A 14,814-nucleotide genomic window follows, 5' to 3' on the forward strand; every position below is an offset into this window, starting at 1 on the left:
GTGTAAGGAAATATATACTTTACTGGCAAATCACATTTCCATTTTTCAGTTCATGTCTTCCAAATTTATATTTCTGCTTGTGCTTTTTTTTTCTTCTTATGCATCTTACATATATCAAAAACAAGATAATGCATTGAATAATTTCAAAAGCACATTGATTTTCATTCTCTATGTTTTTCTTTTATTTTTATCCCTCCCTCAAGAGCTCCCCTTTTTGCTCTCTTGGTGATTCGAACGCACAACCTTCGGGTTGAAGCAAAATAGCAGTCAAACTCTCTCACGGATTTCGGGTTGAAGCAAAATAGCAGTCAAACTCTCTCACGGATTATTTTAACTATACACACACATATAGGCTTCTCAATGAAGTTTGGCTTTAGGTTACAAATATCATTGAGCCGCCCCTGGTTATTCTGAGATAAATTTATACCGTCAACCACAATATATTGATCCAGATTTAATTATGAAATATCTCACCTTAGCAAACATACCTAAGGGCTTGTTTGATACGAGGAATAAGGATAAATAATTCCGGAATTATATTTAAAATGAGTTTATCCCACTTTTAGTTGGAATAAAATCACAGTATAATAAATTTCGGGGTTAGTTATCCTTAAATTGTAGTGTTATTAACCCGAATGGAATAACTAATCCCAAAATAAGTTATCCGGGATAACTTGTTTGCAACCAACCGACCTCTAAAGGTAATATTCAGCGGGAATGTTAAATTGTTAATAGCGCCTGCTGTCCCAGTTGCGTTACGTGCCATGCTACGACCAATTTCTGGTCAGACACTGACGGTCCCACCATCCTAATCAAATATGCATCTGCCCCAAGAAATTACGCAGTACATGACTTGCTTTGCCTTCTAAATTTGGTCATAGTTTTGACAGTGCCCTCCATGGATACTATTGCGCTTTCTTTCACTGCCTCCTTCCAAGTGATCTGCTTCCATTCATTCTCTAACTACAATCTTCACCATCCGCTAGTAGTTGATGAAGCTGCCAACAGTGTGACAGATTTTGCCTACGACTAACGTAAGAGTATATTCCTCCCTCCCTGATTGCTGCAAATCTGTTAGTTTCATTTTCAAATGATCTTTTGGTGCACTAGTTTCCATTCGTAGTGCATATATCAAAGCTCCTGCTCGAGCTTATTAGGACGCATCAATAACATATACTACTCCCTCTCTTTCAAATTATATGTACGTGAACCTATTACTGTTTAGGAGTCTACAGGTGGTTCTTTTACCATGTTTTCTAAATTGTTTGAATTATAAATTTATCATGACTTATACTACTTTTTATGTAGTTTCTAAATATATGAATTTTATTTTTAAAAACTTAAAAAATCTATGTCAGAATTTACGGTCAGAGTCATAAAGTTTAATCCTCTACTCCGAAAAGTTTTACATAAATTGAAACGGAGGGAGTATATAGTTAATATCCCTAATTTTAAAGGTCTATGTTTATCTTAGCGTGTGCTTAGTTATCTATGTGTTGCATTGCACACACACGAATGTTATGTGCGGTTCTAAAGGAGGTACATATTTTGCTAATTTTTGTAATTCAAAACAAGACATATGCACTTTAGGGAGTGGGAAAGTTACATAGTCAGGAGGATTGGGAATGAGAAATAATTTTGAAATGTAGGCCCTGCACTGTTTTTAGGTTGGAGAAAAGGGAAATTAGGGTTGTAGTGGGTCAATTAAGTTATATAATAGGATATGCGGACCTCTATAATCTATATAAGGATATGAGATGATTTTGGGTCTAGGACTTTTGCAGAATAACTCCTTATGGTAGAAGTAGCAGCTGTAAGTTGGTGTGTTAGCTTTTTAGTCGATAAGATAATATTGGTATAATTCAATTCTTGAAAGGCCATAAGAAATTATCACTTCCCTATTAAAACAATCGTAAGATGAAAAAATCACCATTTTGGGGGCTCTTTTGCAGTTAGTAGCTCTCACCGGTCACCCAAGATATCTGTCATCCTATATTGAACAGTTTCTTTCTTTATAACTTGCTATTTTGTACGTCCGTTGTAGTTATTTCCCATGTGAGAAATTTATACACAAATGTGCTTGAGCAATATCAGTAATTTCCTCAAGCTGTTTTCCTGTGTGAATGGGAAAATTCTGAAGAAGTTCTTTACTTTGGTAAATCCCAAAGTCAATTTTACTACACTGGTTCGCTTGAAGCTTGCCTGCTTCATTAAAGAATTGAACAGATCCAAACAAGAAAAAGGATTCCTTTTTTGTACCGGAGTTAGTAAGCACGAATGCGACAAGGTTTTATTGCATTACATTGCTTTTGTAATTGTAATTCAAAGGTATTTATAACGTCAAGAGAAACATTGATGTTAGCCTTCCTACTAATTCAGATTATTGTGGGGATTATAGGAGATGACGATGGTATTGTCATGTGGAATTGAATATCTGGCCTTCTGTGTTTCTATAAAATCCTTAAGTGCTGCCATGTTCCGTCAAGTTTACTTTAGGTGCTAAAGATGCCTTTTTCCCACAAAATTGAAATTTTATTATCCTAAAGCTTATGACGGGCCATTGTTCATGCAGGGTTTTCATCTGCTCTAGTAAGGAATGGCATTTGGACAAAGCCTGTCTTTAATTTCTTCCATGGAACACAAAGCTTTTGTCTTTCCCTTTGTTGATCAGGTAGTCCTTGCATGTGTGCCATCTTGTATTTAATTTCATTTAATGTTGGGTTCTTTTTCGGAGACCACCTTTGCATCAAAATGAGGGAACTGAGCACTAATAAAACAATTTGGAATGTGCATTTCTTCATAGAGCTTTTCAGTGTAGAGGAGAGAAACTAATAAGAGAAATGGGCTTAAAGCCCTGCCACTTGTTCTACATTGCTTTTTTTTTTTTCCTTATACTTTTTCTAAATAAACACTTGTTCAAAAATTTCAGCATTTACATAAGTTCTGATTAAGGGCCATAACAGAGGTGCAGTCCCGCGCTCATCACTGGAATTTCTACAGCTGACATTTACTTCTTTTCTCACACTTTTGCTTGTGGAGGAGGGAGGGAGGGGGAGAGAGAGAGAGAGAGTTGAAGAAGGATCTCCTTTGCAAGCTGTTTTGTGCATGCGATAGGTAGCTGTACCGTACGTGAACAAAAGATGATCCTTTACAAGGTCTTTAAAAGTTCACAAAGAAATTGCTTTCACATATTAAGCAAAATCTCATTTTCAAAAAAAAAATTTAGCAAGGTGTGATCATCAAAACCCAAATACGGAAAACTTGCTTCTTTTCTGCTGAGTAAATTGATTAGTTTCCTTACTGTAGTTGTCCATAAGCACTTTACGGGAAAAGAAACCTTAGGTACCAGAAAATAGAAATGGAAACACTTTATACACTAAAAGGTCAAATTCATTAGAGTTAGCTGTAACCATTTGTAACAGTTAAACTTCAGCTCGTGCCTTTGCCTTGATGTCTTGCCCGGTCAAAGATAATCGTCTAATATGGGATAGAGGACACACAAAAGGAATTGGGAATAGCTTTATAACTCAATGGAACGCGTGAATATTGTTAAGGAAAGTCAAAAGGAAGCAAAAGTTCCTCCAATTTTAAGGGTGTAGATAATCTGCTGAAATTTTAAAAGTAACCTCTTTTTTAAAAAAGAAAAATTCTAATGTCAAGCTTCTTTCTAACTGTTCTCATGTATAGACTTGTCTATTAGTGGGGAGCCATGTGTTGTCTTTTTTGGTACATGATAAATAGTTGCTTTGGCTGGGTGCTTCATTTTTAGTCTGCTTCCATGATCCTTTTCTGTTGCGGAGCATAAATTCCTAACTGAATGGACAAATCAAAGAAAGTAATGTGACTACATGCAGTATTAAGATTCTGTGCTTAGAAGAGCCAGAGGATACAGCACCACGAAGAGGAAATCTGGCAAGAAGCAGGAGGGAGCTTTTTAGTCTTTCATCTTCAAAAAATTGTTTATGGTTGAAGTTCATAATCGGCTCAGGTAACTTGCAAACAAAACAATACTAAGGACAAATCTATATTCTAGAAAGTTCTTATAAATGGCACAGATTATATCACATCATTGCCGTTCTCGCACTATGATACGAATTATGTTTCTCTGAATTTGTACTGAAATGATGTATATATAAATGATTTCTTATGTGTAATAAATAATTCATAATAAAATTGCTATCACTCTCTTCAGGTGTCTCTTCCTATAATATTTGAGAAAGAATGGAAAATGCAAAAAAAGAGAGAAAACTAGAGAAGGAAAGATCAAAAGGAATCTGGAAATGAACATTTCACAGAAATTGACTAGCATCTGTTTTCTCTGGAGAGATTCAGTGCTTTTTGCCGCTTTTTGATTTCACCAGATGAGGGAAGACACTCAAAATGTTGTGGGCTCTCAAGTCTTGCCTGGTCAATATTCCCACCACCGGAGATACCTGCAAAAGGAGCATGGTATGATGTTAGTAATGCTTTTATCACTTCTACTGTAAAATAGCTTTTCCACCTAGACTCTTCCTTAACAAGCTCTGATGTTACCATATGACTTTTTCTGTGTATCGTTAGCCTATGATAGGAGGAAGATATTTGCATAAGATTAATAATTGAAATATGCTTATAAGCTCACCCCTGCTGCTTGGTATTTGGGTAGGATGAGCATGTGGCGGAGCCCCACCTGCCTGAAGAGAACCATTGCCTTAGCCACTGACATGCTTTCTACCACAGTATAAGGGGTTGTGTTAGTCAGGGGATGCAAGTCAACATACATCTCCATTTCATCCTTTGTAACTGCCACATCTTCAATCTTACCCCACCTCTCAGCTAAATCAATCCAGGTGAATTTCTCTCTCACTTCCCACTCCTCTGTCCTCCGTTTTTCATGAAGGAACAACTTTTTCTTGAGAACCAGAAGAAGGTGAGTTCTTAGGACAAGACCGTGCAATTCAGTTGCCCCAACTGGAAGCCCCACTGGTGGTACCACCCCTTCATCTACGACTGGGAATCCATTATGCGTGGTGTTCTTCAGGACCTCCACGATACGTCCCACCTTCTCAATTCCACGAAGTGTAACTACTGGTGGCTTTACATCAGCAAGTTCACCAACAGTGATATTTCTCATCCATGGCTCAGGGTTGGCATCCAGGAAAGGCAGACCTTTCAGTTCCAATATTATTTCATAAATACTTAGGTTGAAGCAGTCTCCTACACTTTTAGAAATTAGAAGAACAAGCATTGTTATTGGCAGAAGGAGAAGATTGTTTGTCAGCTCAAGAAATATGACACAAAGAGAAACAGTCATTCTCATTGAACCAGCCATAAGGGAAGCTGCTCCGAGAACGGCATACAACCCTGGATCAATTTTTGTGTAAGGTCCCATGGCAATGGCAAGCAAGCGACCATAAGCTGAACCCATGAGGATGATTGGAAGGAAGAGACCAGATGGCACAGCAATCCCAAAAGTGATGAGTCCCAAGATGCAATACAGTGCAAAGTAGATAATAAGAGATGAAACATGGAATTCGCCGGGAGTGTTTACGGAGAAAATATTTCGGACTGCATCATCATTGGTTGTAAGGAGAAGAGTAGCGAGATCATTGTAATAGCCGTTGGGGCAGTTGAATTGCTTAAAGTTTCCTGTCCCTCCAGTGCCAGGACAGGACCCTTGAAGTGATGGATCACAAGGCTTGCATTTGGCCAAAAAAGGAAGTCCATACATACTAATGGAGGTGAAAAGGGAAACGCTCAGCGCGAGAAGCAGCTTATGTAGTTTTCCCTTCCTGCAAGATAAAAAATTATCAATGTTTAAAAGTTAGGATTTGGCATCTATACAGTTCTTTTTTGGCAGTTAAATGTGATAGGAAGACCATGTTTGAATAGTCTCAAGATGGAACAAAGTCTCAAGATGATTCTGATCCCAGTAAGTTCATTTTTTGTGGATATGCATTGCCTTTTAAATCCAGAGAACTGAGTGAATGTTTGATGACCCCGTTGGGAATGTGGAGGAGTTGGTGCTTACTCGTTGATGAGATTGTAAAGCCTGAGGACTTTGTGGAGGACACAATTGTAGAGGCTTCCCAAAAGTCCGCCTATGATTCCAATCACTGCAATAGGGATGATGTCCACAGCATGGTACGTAACACTGACACCGCCTACATCAAACATGATAAGCCCTCCTCTTCCAAAAAGCCCACAGTTGCCCGATTTGCAGTATTCTATGAAGGCCCTCAGTATCACCACCACAACTGCCGTGCTGAAGAAAGTTCTCCAGAGGAGTGCACTTCTCCACCATGTTGCCACTTCCTCTAAAGCAAATAGGACACCACCAACTGGAGAACGGAAAGCAGCACACACACCTGCTGATGATCCAGACGTGATGAGATCTCGCCTGTCCCGATCATTGTTGAAGTAACGGAGCCAACGCCATTTGAGCCGGTAATTATCTGGACCACCTTGACCTAGTAAGGAAGCATAGCAAGCACCAATGTGAACCAATGGCCCTTCTTTTCCAAGGTCTAAGCTTGCAGAAACTGCTGCAATGCTTCCAATGATCTGTGAGTGAGGAGATTAAAAAATTGTTTAGATTTAAAAAAGGAGTTAGTAGGTATCATAATTTACTTCTAAAAAACACTTCCACGAGTCAATAAAAGGAAAAGAAAACATGTCCAGAATCTTGAAGTATGAAAATCTGTGATAATAATTCGTTTTTTTGTTGACTTCATACCAAAACATGCGAGCTATTTGTTCTTCTGGACACAGCTGCCTTAAAATTATGAACAATGCGCCCTTAGTTTGCATGTCTCTACATATGTGCCCTTAATTTTCATGATAATGCAAATTCATGTCAGTCAACGAATAGCATATTCAATTGAGACATATAAGCCGAGTCTCATGGAAGCTATTGTATTTTAATGCCGCATGACCAAATCAAGTTACAGTGACACTATCAAAGGATTGAACTACTGGAAGTTTGAAAGTAGGTTAGATACCACTGACAGATATTCCATGTTGGACGAGTGCATTCGATTCTGAAAATTCTCTTTTTATTCTTAAACCGCTTCCTATCTGATTACTGAAAGATAGAGATCAAGCTTTTCCAAATGAGACTGAGTTCCATAAATATGCAAGCCAAAAAGATGTTATTTGCTGCTATTCTATCAAATTATGCATCTAGTTCAACAGGATCTCAATATCATGTTGATGGCCTTATAATCTGCCAGTAACCTGAATTGCCAGCACTGATAAAATTGGGGGTGTGACGCACCTTGACAATAAGTGTGGTTGCTCCGTACATGTTTGGAGTATCTACACCATTGAGATAAGCTTTGATTTCAGGAATTCCAGGCCCTGCAGCGGTAGGTGCGAAGCACACGCATAGAAGGGCAGCTATCAGAGTGAGCACAAAGTTAGCACCCGCAAAATATGCAAATCCCGTAAGGTACCTGTAACCATTGTTACAATCTCAATAATGAATTAACAAATAAAACTATTCAACTATTTGAGTGATCTTTGGTCCTGTCACTAACAATAGCTAGTGGAATGGAATTGAAGCATTATAACACTTTTCCAATCATTAGGGAAAACATCACCAACCTTCTATCATCAATATAGTTCACAACAGCACGAAGTTTGTAGCCAGCAATGTTTTCAATTGCAAGATTGATGAGGGTAGCTGTAACTCCTGTAAGAAACCCGACCAAAAATGCCAGTGTCCATTTCAAGAACACATACTGTAATACTTGAACTCTGGATCTCCTTCTCCAGTCATGCTTGAAGAGATCATTCTCGTTGATCCTAAAACAGACACACTCAATTAGGACATCCAATTTCCCAGGTAATGCACAAGTAAAGAAAAACTATAATTGATCTAAGATGAGATTATTAATTGTTCTTACTCATAGTCCAAACTTTCGATATGGGAGACCTTAGCTCCAACCAAGGCAAATGGACTGGATGACAGTGTTCTGTTTCTTTTGAGGAGAGGCTGACGCAGTGAATTGCTCTCTGGATCTCTTTCTTCTTCATTGTTTTGTCCATCTATGTCATTTGATGTTGCTTCCTCTACTAATCTGGTTGGCTCCCCCATAATGGATAATATACAAAGATGGAGCAAATTGCAGAAACACTCTCTAGTTCCCCTGGTTGGTGCAGAAGAAGAAGATACCGAGTTGTTTTATCCTGTTTCTTGGGATTCAAGGGCAGATGGGAGCAAGAATCATTTTGGTTGTTTTCACATGTAAGCTTGTCTTCTTCTTGTGGGAATATTGAACATGAGTTGATAGATTATAAGCTCAACTTGGTGTTTTTAAATACCAGATAATGGTTACTCCACTTGGTTGGAACATGATAGGTATCTTGGTATTAATATAGTTTTAGGAGCAAATAATTGTTGGGTGAAAGCTTTTTTTAGTTACTATACACGGTCCATTTGCTAGCGGGACAAAAAAACAGAAAACGTGAGAGTCTTCCTAATGCTTGATTACACTCATCCTTCATTGGGGCCCTGGACCTGAGTTAGGTGTGTAATGAGATCAGTTGTAAAGATATTCAATCACATTAAAAACGATCTATTCTATACACTTACTTTTGAGTTATCAGCAGGCATCAGCATCTATCCGAAAGTAAAATTATTTGACGTGAATAACGGAGTACGTATTATAATTAGTGGTCATTACTCATTAGAGTAGTGTTGGGTGTACGTATTACAATCAGTAGTCATTACTCATTAGAGTAATGTTGGGTGAAAGATCCTTAATATATTGATTATTATTTGTTTTGATTTGTCATCTTTGCTTGAAAGGTCATCTGGACCAATACCAACTCAGGTTCTCTTATATATTTACTACCCTCTTGTACATATTCTGGTTTAATCTTGAGCCTTACAATAGAGCAGTCGAAAGAAGAGTCCCTGTTCTTTTCTAACATTTATGCAGTATCTTTTTTTTTTTTTTTTAAATAATTGTGGGGTATGAGTCAGCTTGTTTGACTAATTTGATAAGGTACCTACTGTTGGGCTAAAAGGATCCAAAAATACTCTTAACATGATGTGATATTGTCCGCGCACGGTTTTCCCCAAAAGGCCTCACATCATTAAGAGTATCCAACTCCTTATAAGTAGCTCCTTTTTCTTTCCAACTATCAATGTGGTACTTTGTTCGCACATCCAACAATTTCCCCCTCAAACTAAGTTCCACATGACTCATTACGGGTCAGAGATTCAACGTGTCAATGTGCCACCCACATCGTCAGAGTATTTACAGTCACCGAATCCCAAAGGCTGCGTATGCGCCTTCAAAGCTACGGGTAAAGGTTGTAAGCCGGCCCATAGACGGGCAAAGGCACTAAGTCGGGCCCCACGCCACACTCCGCCATCTTCATACTCGTCCCGCCAAACCATTGGCTCTGATAACCAGTTGTTGGGCTAAAACGGCCCAAAGATACTCTCAACATGATGTGATATTGTCCGCTTTGGGTCAAGCCCGCACGGTTTTCTCCAAAAGGCCTCATATCATTAAGAATATCCAACTCCTTATAAATAGCTCTCTTTTCTTTTCAACTATCAATGTGGTACTTTGTTCGCGCACCCAACAATCTCCCTCTCGAACGTAGTTCCACGTGGCTCATTATCATACCACGGGTCAGAGATTCAACATGTCTGTGTGTCACCCACACTGTCAGAGTATTAAGGCTGTGAATGCGTCTTCAAAGCTATGAGTAAAGATCCTAAACCGGCCCATAGACGGGCACTAAGTCGGGCCCCACGCCACACTCCGCCATCTTTATACTCATCCCGCCAAATCATTGGCTCTAATACCAGTTGTTGGGCTAAACGGCCCACTCACACTGTCAGAGTATTTACGGTCACCAAATCCAAAGGCTGTGAATGCGTCTTCAAAGTTATGGGTAAAGGTCGTAAACCGGCTCATAGACGGGCAAAGGCACTAAGCCAGGCCCCACGCCACACTCCGTCATCTTCATACTCGTCCCGCCAAACCATTGACTCTGATACCAGTTGTTGAGCTAAACGGCCCAAAGATACTCTTAACATGATGTGATATTATCCTCTTTGGGTCAAGCCCGCACGATTTTCTCCAAAAGGCCTCACATCATTAAGAGTATTCAACTCCTTATAAGTAGCTCCTTTTTTCTTTCTAGCTACTAATGTGGTATTTTGTTCGCACATCCAATACCTACTCCATCAAAGCTTGAACAGATGGGTACGGACACTAGCTCTGGTGGGACATGAATCTGAAATTTCATGATTCTCAAGCCAGTTTATTAGTCACTAGGCCATATTCTCTGGAAATTTATGTCGCATTTGCTACTGCAAGAACGTTGTAATTCTGGATCTGGTCTGCATGCTACATGGACAGTGGCTTGGTCAAATTGGTATCTCAGGTCTCAAGGCGTGTGTGTATAAATAACCTAAACCTCAATTAAAGACTTGGTAGGTTCAGAAATTTACAAGGTCCCAGTTGAATTGGCTTACTCGATGTATTAATGTCGTAACTATAGCAGTAATAAAATCACTTTTGTCGTACGTTATTCAAGTTCAATGATTAAGGAGCAGTTGAGAATTTAGAACCTTTTTGGCATTCTCATGCACTTGCATAACAATAATTGAAATTAAAATAATCATAAAAAATAAGTGGCTGTATTGTGTTTATCCATGTGGCCTCAACTTTGATACGCCGGAGCTGCCAAATTTGACAGAAAGGCATGATATTGGGTCCATCCCTTAGGCACATTTTTGATATGTGAAGATCCATCCAATCCAATGATGGATACTAAAAATAAAAATGGCCTTTCAAGTATTTGAGGAGTCAACTTATCCACATATTATATTCTCTCCACGGTGTTGCTATGGCATGGTACAAAGAAAATATGGCCTTTCAGATAGCCGATGAGTCTAATTCGCATTATTTTATGCTCCAAGCAAATTGGTATGGCAAATTGCATCCAAAAGAAAAAAAAAAAGGCAAAATGCAAATTGACATGGGAATGGTATGGAAGGACATGGGGTGTCATTCAATTGAACTGTTGATTGGAGCTCGAGAAACATCTTCCTAATTATTTTTGTTTTATTCATCCATTGGATAAATTTTGGCTATAACTAATCCATAATATAGGCACAAAAATACATAAATCCATACTATTGCTAAATAGATTATTCTGATATTCTTATCTAAAACTTCTTTCGATCTTTATGTCATCATGGCTAAATAAATTTGGTTGGAAATAAATGTCACTTCAGGAAATCTAAAACAGATTAAAAAAAAAAAAAAAACAGGAAGAGATTTGATGTCGACGCTTACTCTAGTAAATAATCTATGAAATTATCTAAACATATTACAACTGTTTTTATCCATCTTGAGAAGAAGTAGTAGAAAATGCTTAATTAAATAGCTGTTATGATTGATATTATTACATGATCATCGTAATAAAATTGTCAAAATCTAATTAAAGCAGCATGAAACATCAAGAGCTCACGGAATGCATGTAGAGACTCGACATTGGCAGATAGATTATCAGATCAGATGCCACGAGAAGTGGCCGTCTGGATCTGTTTTTAAGCAATGCACATCAAAGTATCAAACAAGTCACCTTTTTCTCATGACTTGTCCCGCTGGCTATGTCTTTCTTTTTCCTGCTTGGTCGGTTCATGTTCATAAAAGTTAATTTAATATCCACCTAAAAGTGATAACTTGAACATTTCACTAGCTGAAGAACATTTCACTAGCTGAAAAATCATAATTTTCAAATGATCTTGTTGTTGACTCGAACTCAATAATTTCAACATGTATGCAGGGCGGAGTTAGATTATGAGTTACGTGTTCAGCTGAACTAAATAGCTTTATTTCAAATTTTTTATTTATTTTAAGAAATCTATTCTATGTGTATAACTTATTGATTGTAGAACTCAAGAACTTAAAAAAAATTATATGATATTATCCCTACTAGATCAGAACTTTTTGTTTGTGAGGGCCAATCAATCAAATTTGGAATCTCGAACCCATAGGCTTCAAATTCTGGTTCCGCCTCTCTAGTGACATAATTACACTTACTTAGTATTGTCTTGTCATTTTTATATTATATTATTTAACTATGTGATTAAGCAAAGAATAAAATTGTCGCAATATTACTCATAAGATGATATGTAATCTATTTTCTTCCAGTATTTGAGTTTCGTTTCCTTTACTCCATAATCTTTTACGTCTTAATCAATTTAGAACAATAATATGAAATTAACGAAAACAAATTCTTAATTACTTAATTCGTACATTAATCTTATCATCATGGTCAATCATATTCTTTCTCGTCTTTATAGGGAAAGTTCAGTGTAAAGTAAAAACTTGTCTCCAGTCTCGTTCGTGTTCAGAGTACAAAAACTTACTCTGGAAACAGCACAATTTAAAAAAAAAAAATGATTTTGTAAAAATAAAATAAAAAATCATACTCCCTCTATTTCAATTTATGTGAACTCATTTCTTATTAATCCGTGTAAAAAAGAATGACCTTTTTCTATATTTACAATTTACCTTTATGCAATGATTTATAGCCACACAAAATATATGTGACTCATTTTATACCATAAGTTTAAAAATCTTTTCTACTTTTTAAAATTTTGTACCTAATTAAATGGATTCACATAAATTGAAACGGAAGGAGTATAAGATAAAAACAATTTTTTTTAATCAACAACGTCCAAGCATTAGCTTGGCCAAAACCCTCTTTCCCACCTGGAGGGACCTCTAGAGAAAGAGAAGGGGGCCCTGTTGCGACTTGTGAACTGCGAGCTGTTGCAATTATAGGAATATCGTACAATCCCTAGTCGCCAATTATTGATTTGATTTATGATTTATTTCCTTATGACTAGGATCTGGAGACGTGGATATGTCAGTTTCCATAACTAGTATTTTTTGAATGATAGTATACGCTTACAAGGCTTTATTGACTACCACAAAGTTTTGTAGTATTTTATTTTTCTTTGTTAGAAAATAAGGAAGAAAATGTTATCTAAAGGCTGTGGGCTCCCCATATCCTAATCTCAGTTCAGTTTGTTGTTGCAATTATAACACAAGAATTGGAGAAGATATAGTTGTATATTTGTATAAAAGAAGTTGATTAAAGATGTCTATCCAAATTCGTTATTATGTCCGTCCAAATAATAATGGTGGCTTAATTGCCGAGGAACTCTCTTAGCCTGCCACATACAGTCTTTTAACATTTTTCTAAAAATCAAATTGTTGGAATAAAACACGGGGCAAGAACAACATTACGTATCTTTGGGCGCAGCGGAAGATATTGTTGAACTCACTATCCAAAAAATTACCCCAAGTCGAACTTTGAATTACTAGGAAACGAAATCAAATCCACAAACTAGATGTCTTTTCTCTTCGTGTGTTTATGAGAGAAAAGAATTTATCCTTTTGAAGAAGAGAAGTAGTAGCAGCTAGAGAAGCAGTAGTTTTTATTTATTTATTATTATTATTCAAGAAGAAGAGAAGTGACAGTTCTGAAAAAACTTATTTCTCCACGTCCCTTTCACGTTAACTTATAAATGATTGGGTGAGTTGTAACTTCCCTTACTTATCTCTTCTATATGGGTCGGGTTAGCCCACATAGTGCGACCCACAACTCAATTTCTAACATCTCCCACTTCGCACATGGTGGGAAAGACCCCAAACTAGTACCATGTCAACAACACACGTGATTCATATAGACAAATAGTTCGTGCGACCTGCGAGCATCAAAAGTTATACCTTTAAAGGTTTTACAAGAGCTCTACGTAGAAATCTAATCACATACAGAAAGAATTCACTACTAACATGAGGATTTTATTACTCGCAATACCCCAGACATCATTCGCTACTCTAGTAGCTAGTCATCTGATCCCTCATCCTCTAAAGAGGCGAACTCGAGTTCATGTATAACTTTATCCACAATTACACTTGTTACCCCTATGGTAAGTATAATGGTCGACCTGTGAATATGAGTTATATTATTTATTTTAGTTGTCTTCCCTTTCTACTCAAAACTGTCCATCCCAGATCAACTGCTTTCCTAGGCATGCACTGCATTGCCGAATCACTCATAGTTATTAGTGACATGCTGAAGTAGCAACATTGATTGGTACTTCAAGATACAGTAAAAGGTCAAAGGGTATCCCAGTGGAAAGTCAATTTCGACTTTCTAGGTCTCACACAATGAAGAAGCGGAGATCTATTCTTCCATTAACCCAATGGTCGCTAAGCACACGTGGTACAAAACACGTGCTACGGTGTTCTCATTTTATACTGGCGTGGTTGTCTCATTCTTTTACTCATTCAACACCGCACAGATCTTGTTCTAGACACCTCCAGATGTTTAACCCGAGTTTTTCTGTGCAATGATCCTCAAATTCATCTTCTTAGAGAATGATCCTCAAATTCATCTTCTTAGAGAATGATCCTCAAATTCATCTTCTTAGAGAAACTCATATCTGGCTTACAAACAAGTCATAACACGGTGGTGGAATTCATCTCTTCACGTTCCTCAACGTAAGAGGCAATTACTCGTGTGAGAGAGTCAATCTCGTGACTTGTTCGACACACTTATATCCTTCAATAGAATATCATCACATGCACATAGAATATCAACATAATTCTCAATTATAATTTCATCAATGAGAATATTTTGCAATACATAAATAGTAACATATCCTTCGCAAACCTATAGCCATATCATGTTCCTTAAACATGTCTCTAGATATTGATTTTGTAAGAGGATCAACTATTGTATTTGCGTAGGTATGTATTGTAATGTTATTTCTCCACTTATCAT

At 37.5% G+C, this 14,814-nt stretch overlaps 1 protein-coding gene and 1 long non-coding RNA gene across 3 annotated transcripts; one reads left to right on the forward strand and one right to left on the reverse strand.

The window, feature by feature from the left end:
- The first annotated feature begins 735 nt into the window (after positions 1 to 735).
- Positions 736 to 5,931, forward strand: LOC132621303 (uncharacterized). 2 transcript variants are annotated; one of them, XR_009575486.1, is made up of 3 exons: positions 736 to 1,034; positions 2,573 to 2,671; positions 2,930 to 5,931. It is a non-coding gene; the product is annotated as an uncharacterized LOC132621303 (long non-coding RNA). The 2 variants fall into 2 exon arrangements; XR_009575487.1 differs by having other exon boundaries at positions 748 to 1,034; positions 3,855 to 5,931.
- On the reverse strand, positions 4,096 to 8,381 carry LOC132621302 (chloride channel protein CLC-b-like). The gene is made up of 6 exons (XM_060335522.1): positions 7,887 to 8,381; positions 7,585 to 7,785; positions 7,256 to 7,433; positions 6,011 to 6,543; positions 4,622 to 5,771; positions 4,096 to 4,433 (listed from the first exon to the last, which is right to left on the reverse strand). The coding sequence occupies exons 1-6, from the start codon at positions 8,075 to 8,077 to the stop codon at positions 4,329 to 4,331; spliced, it is 2,358 nt and encodes a 785-aa protein (XP_060191505.1). The 5' UTR covers positions 8,078 to 8,381; the 3' UTR covers positions 4,096 to 4,328.
- Between the last annotated feature and the right edge of the window lie 6,433 nt (positions 8,382 to 14,814).

The sequence above is a fragment of the Lycium barbarum genome, chromosome 12, assembly GCF_019175385.1.
Source record: "Lycium barbarum isolate Lr01 chromosome 12, ASM1917538v2, whole genome shotgun sequence".
Taxonomy (NCBI): Eukaryota; Viridiplantae; Streptophyta; class Magnoliopsida; order Solanales; family Solanaceae; genus Lycium; species Lycium barbarum.

What these genes read in the sequence shown, in the direction of transcription:
- LOC132621302 (XM_060335522.1), bottom strand. Translation starts at nt 8,077, where the DNA reads ATGGGGGAGCCAACCAGATTAGTAGAGGAAGCAACATCAAATGACATA. An exon ending in ATCGAAAGTTTGGACTATGA is followed by an intron (nt 7,786 to 7,886) that starts GTAAGAACAATT and finishes TGTCTGTTTTAG; the next exon opens with GATCAACGAGAATGATCTCT. An exon ending in CAACCACACTTATTGTCAAG is followed by an intron (nt 6,544 to 7,255) that starts GTGCGTCACACC and finishes CCTCACTCACAG; the next exon opens with ATCATTGGAAGCATTGCAGC.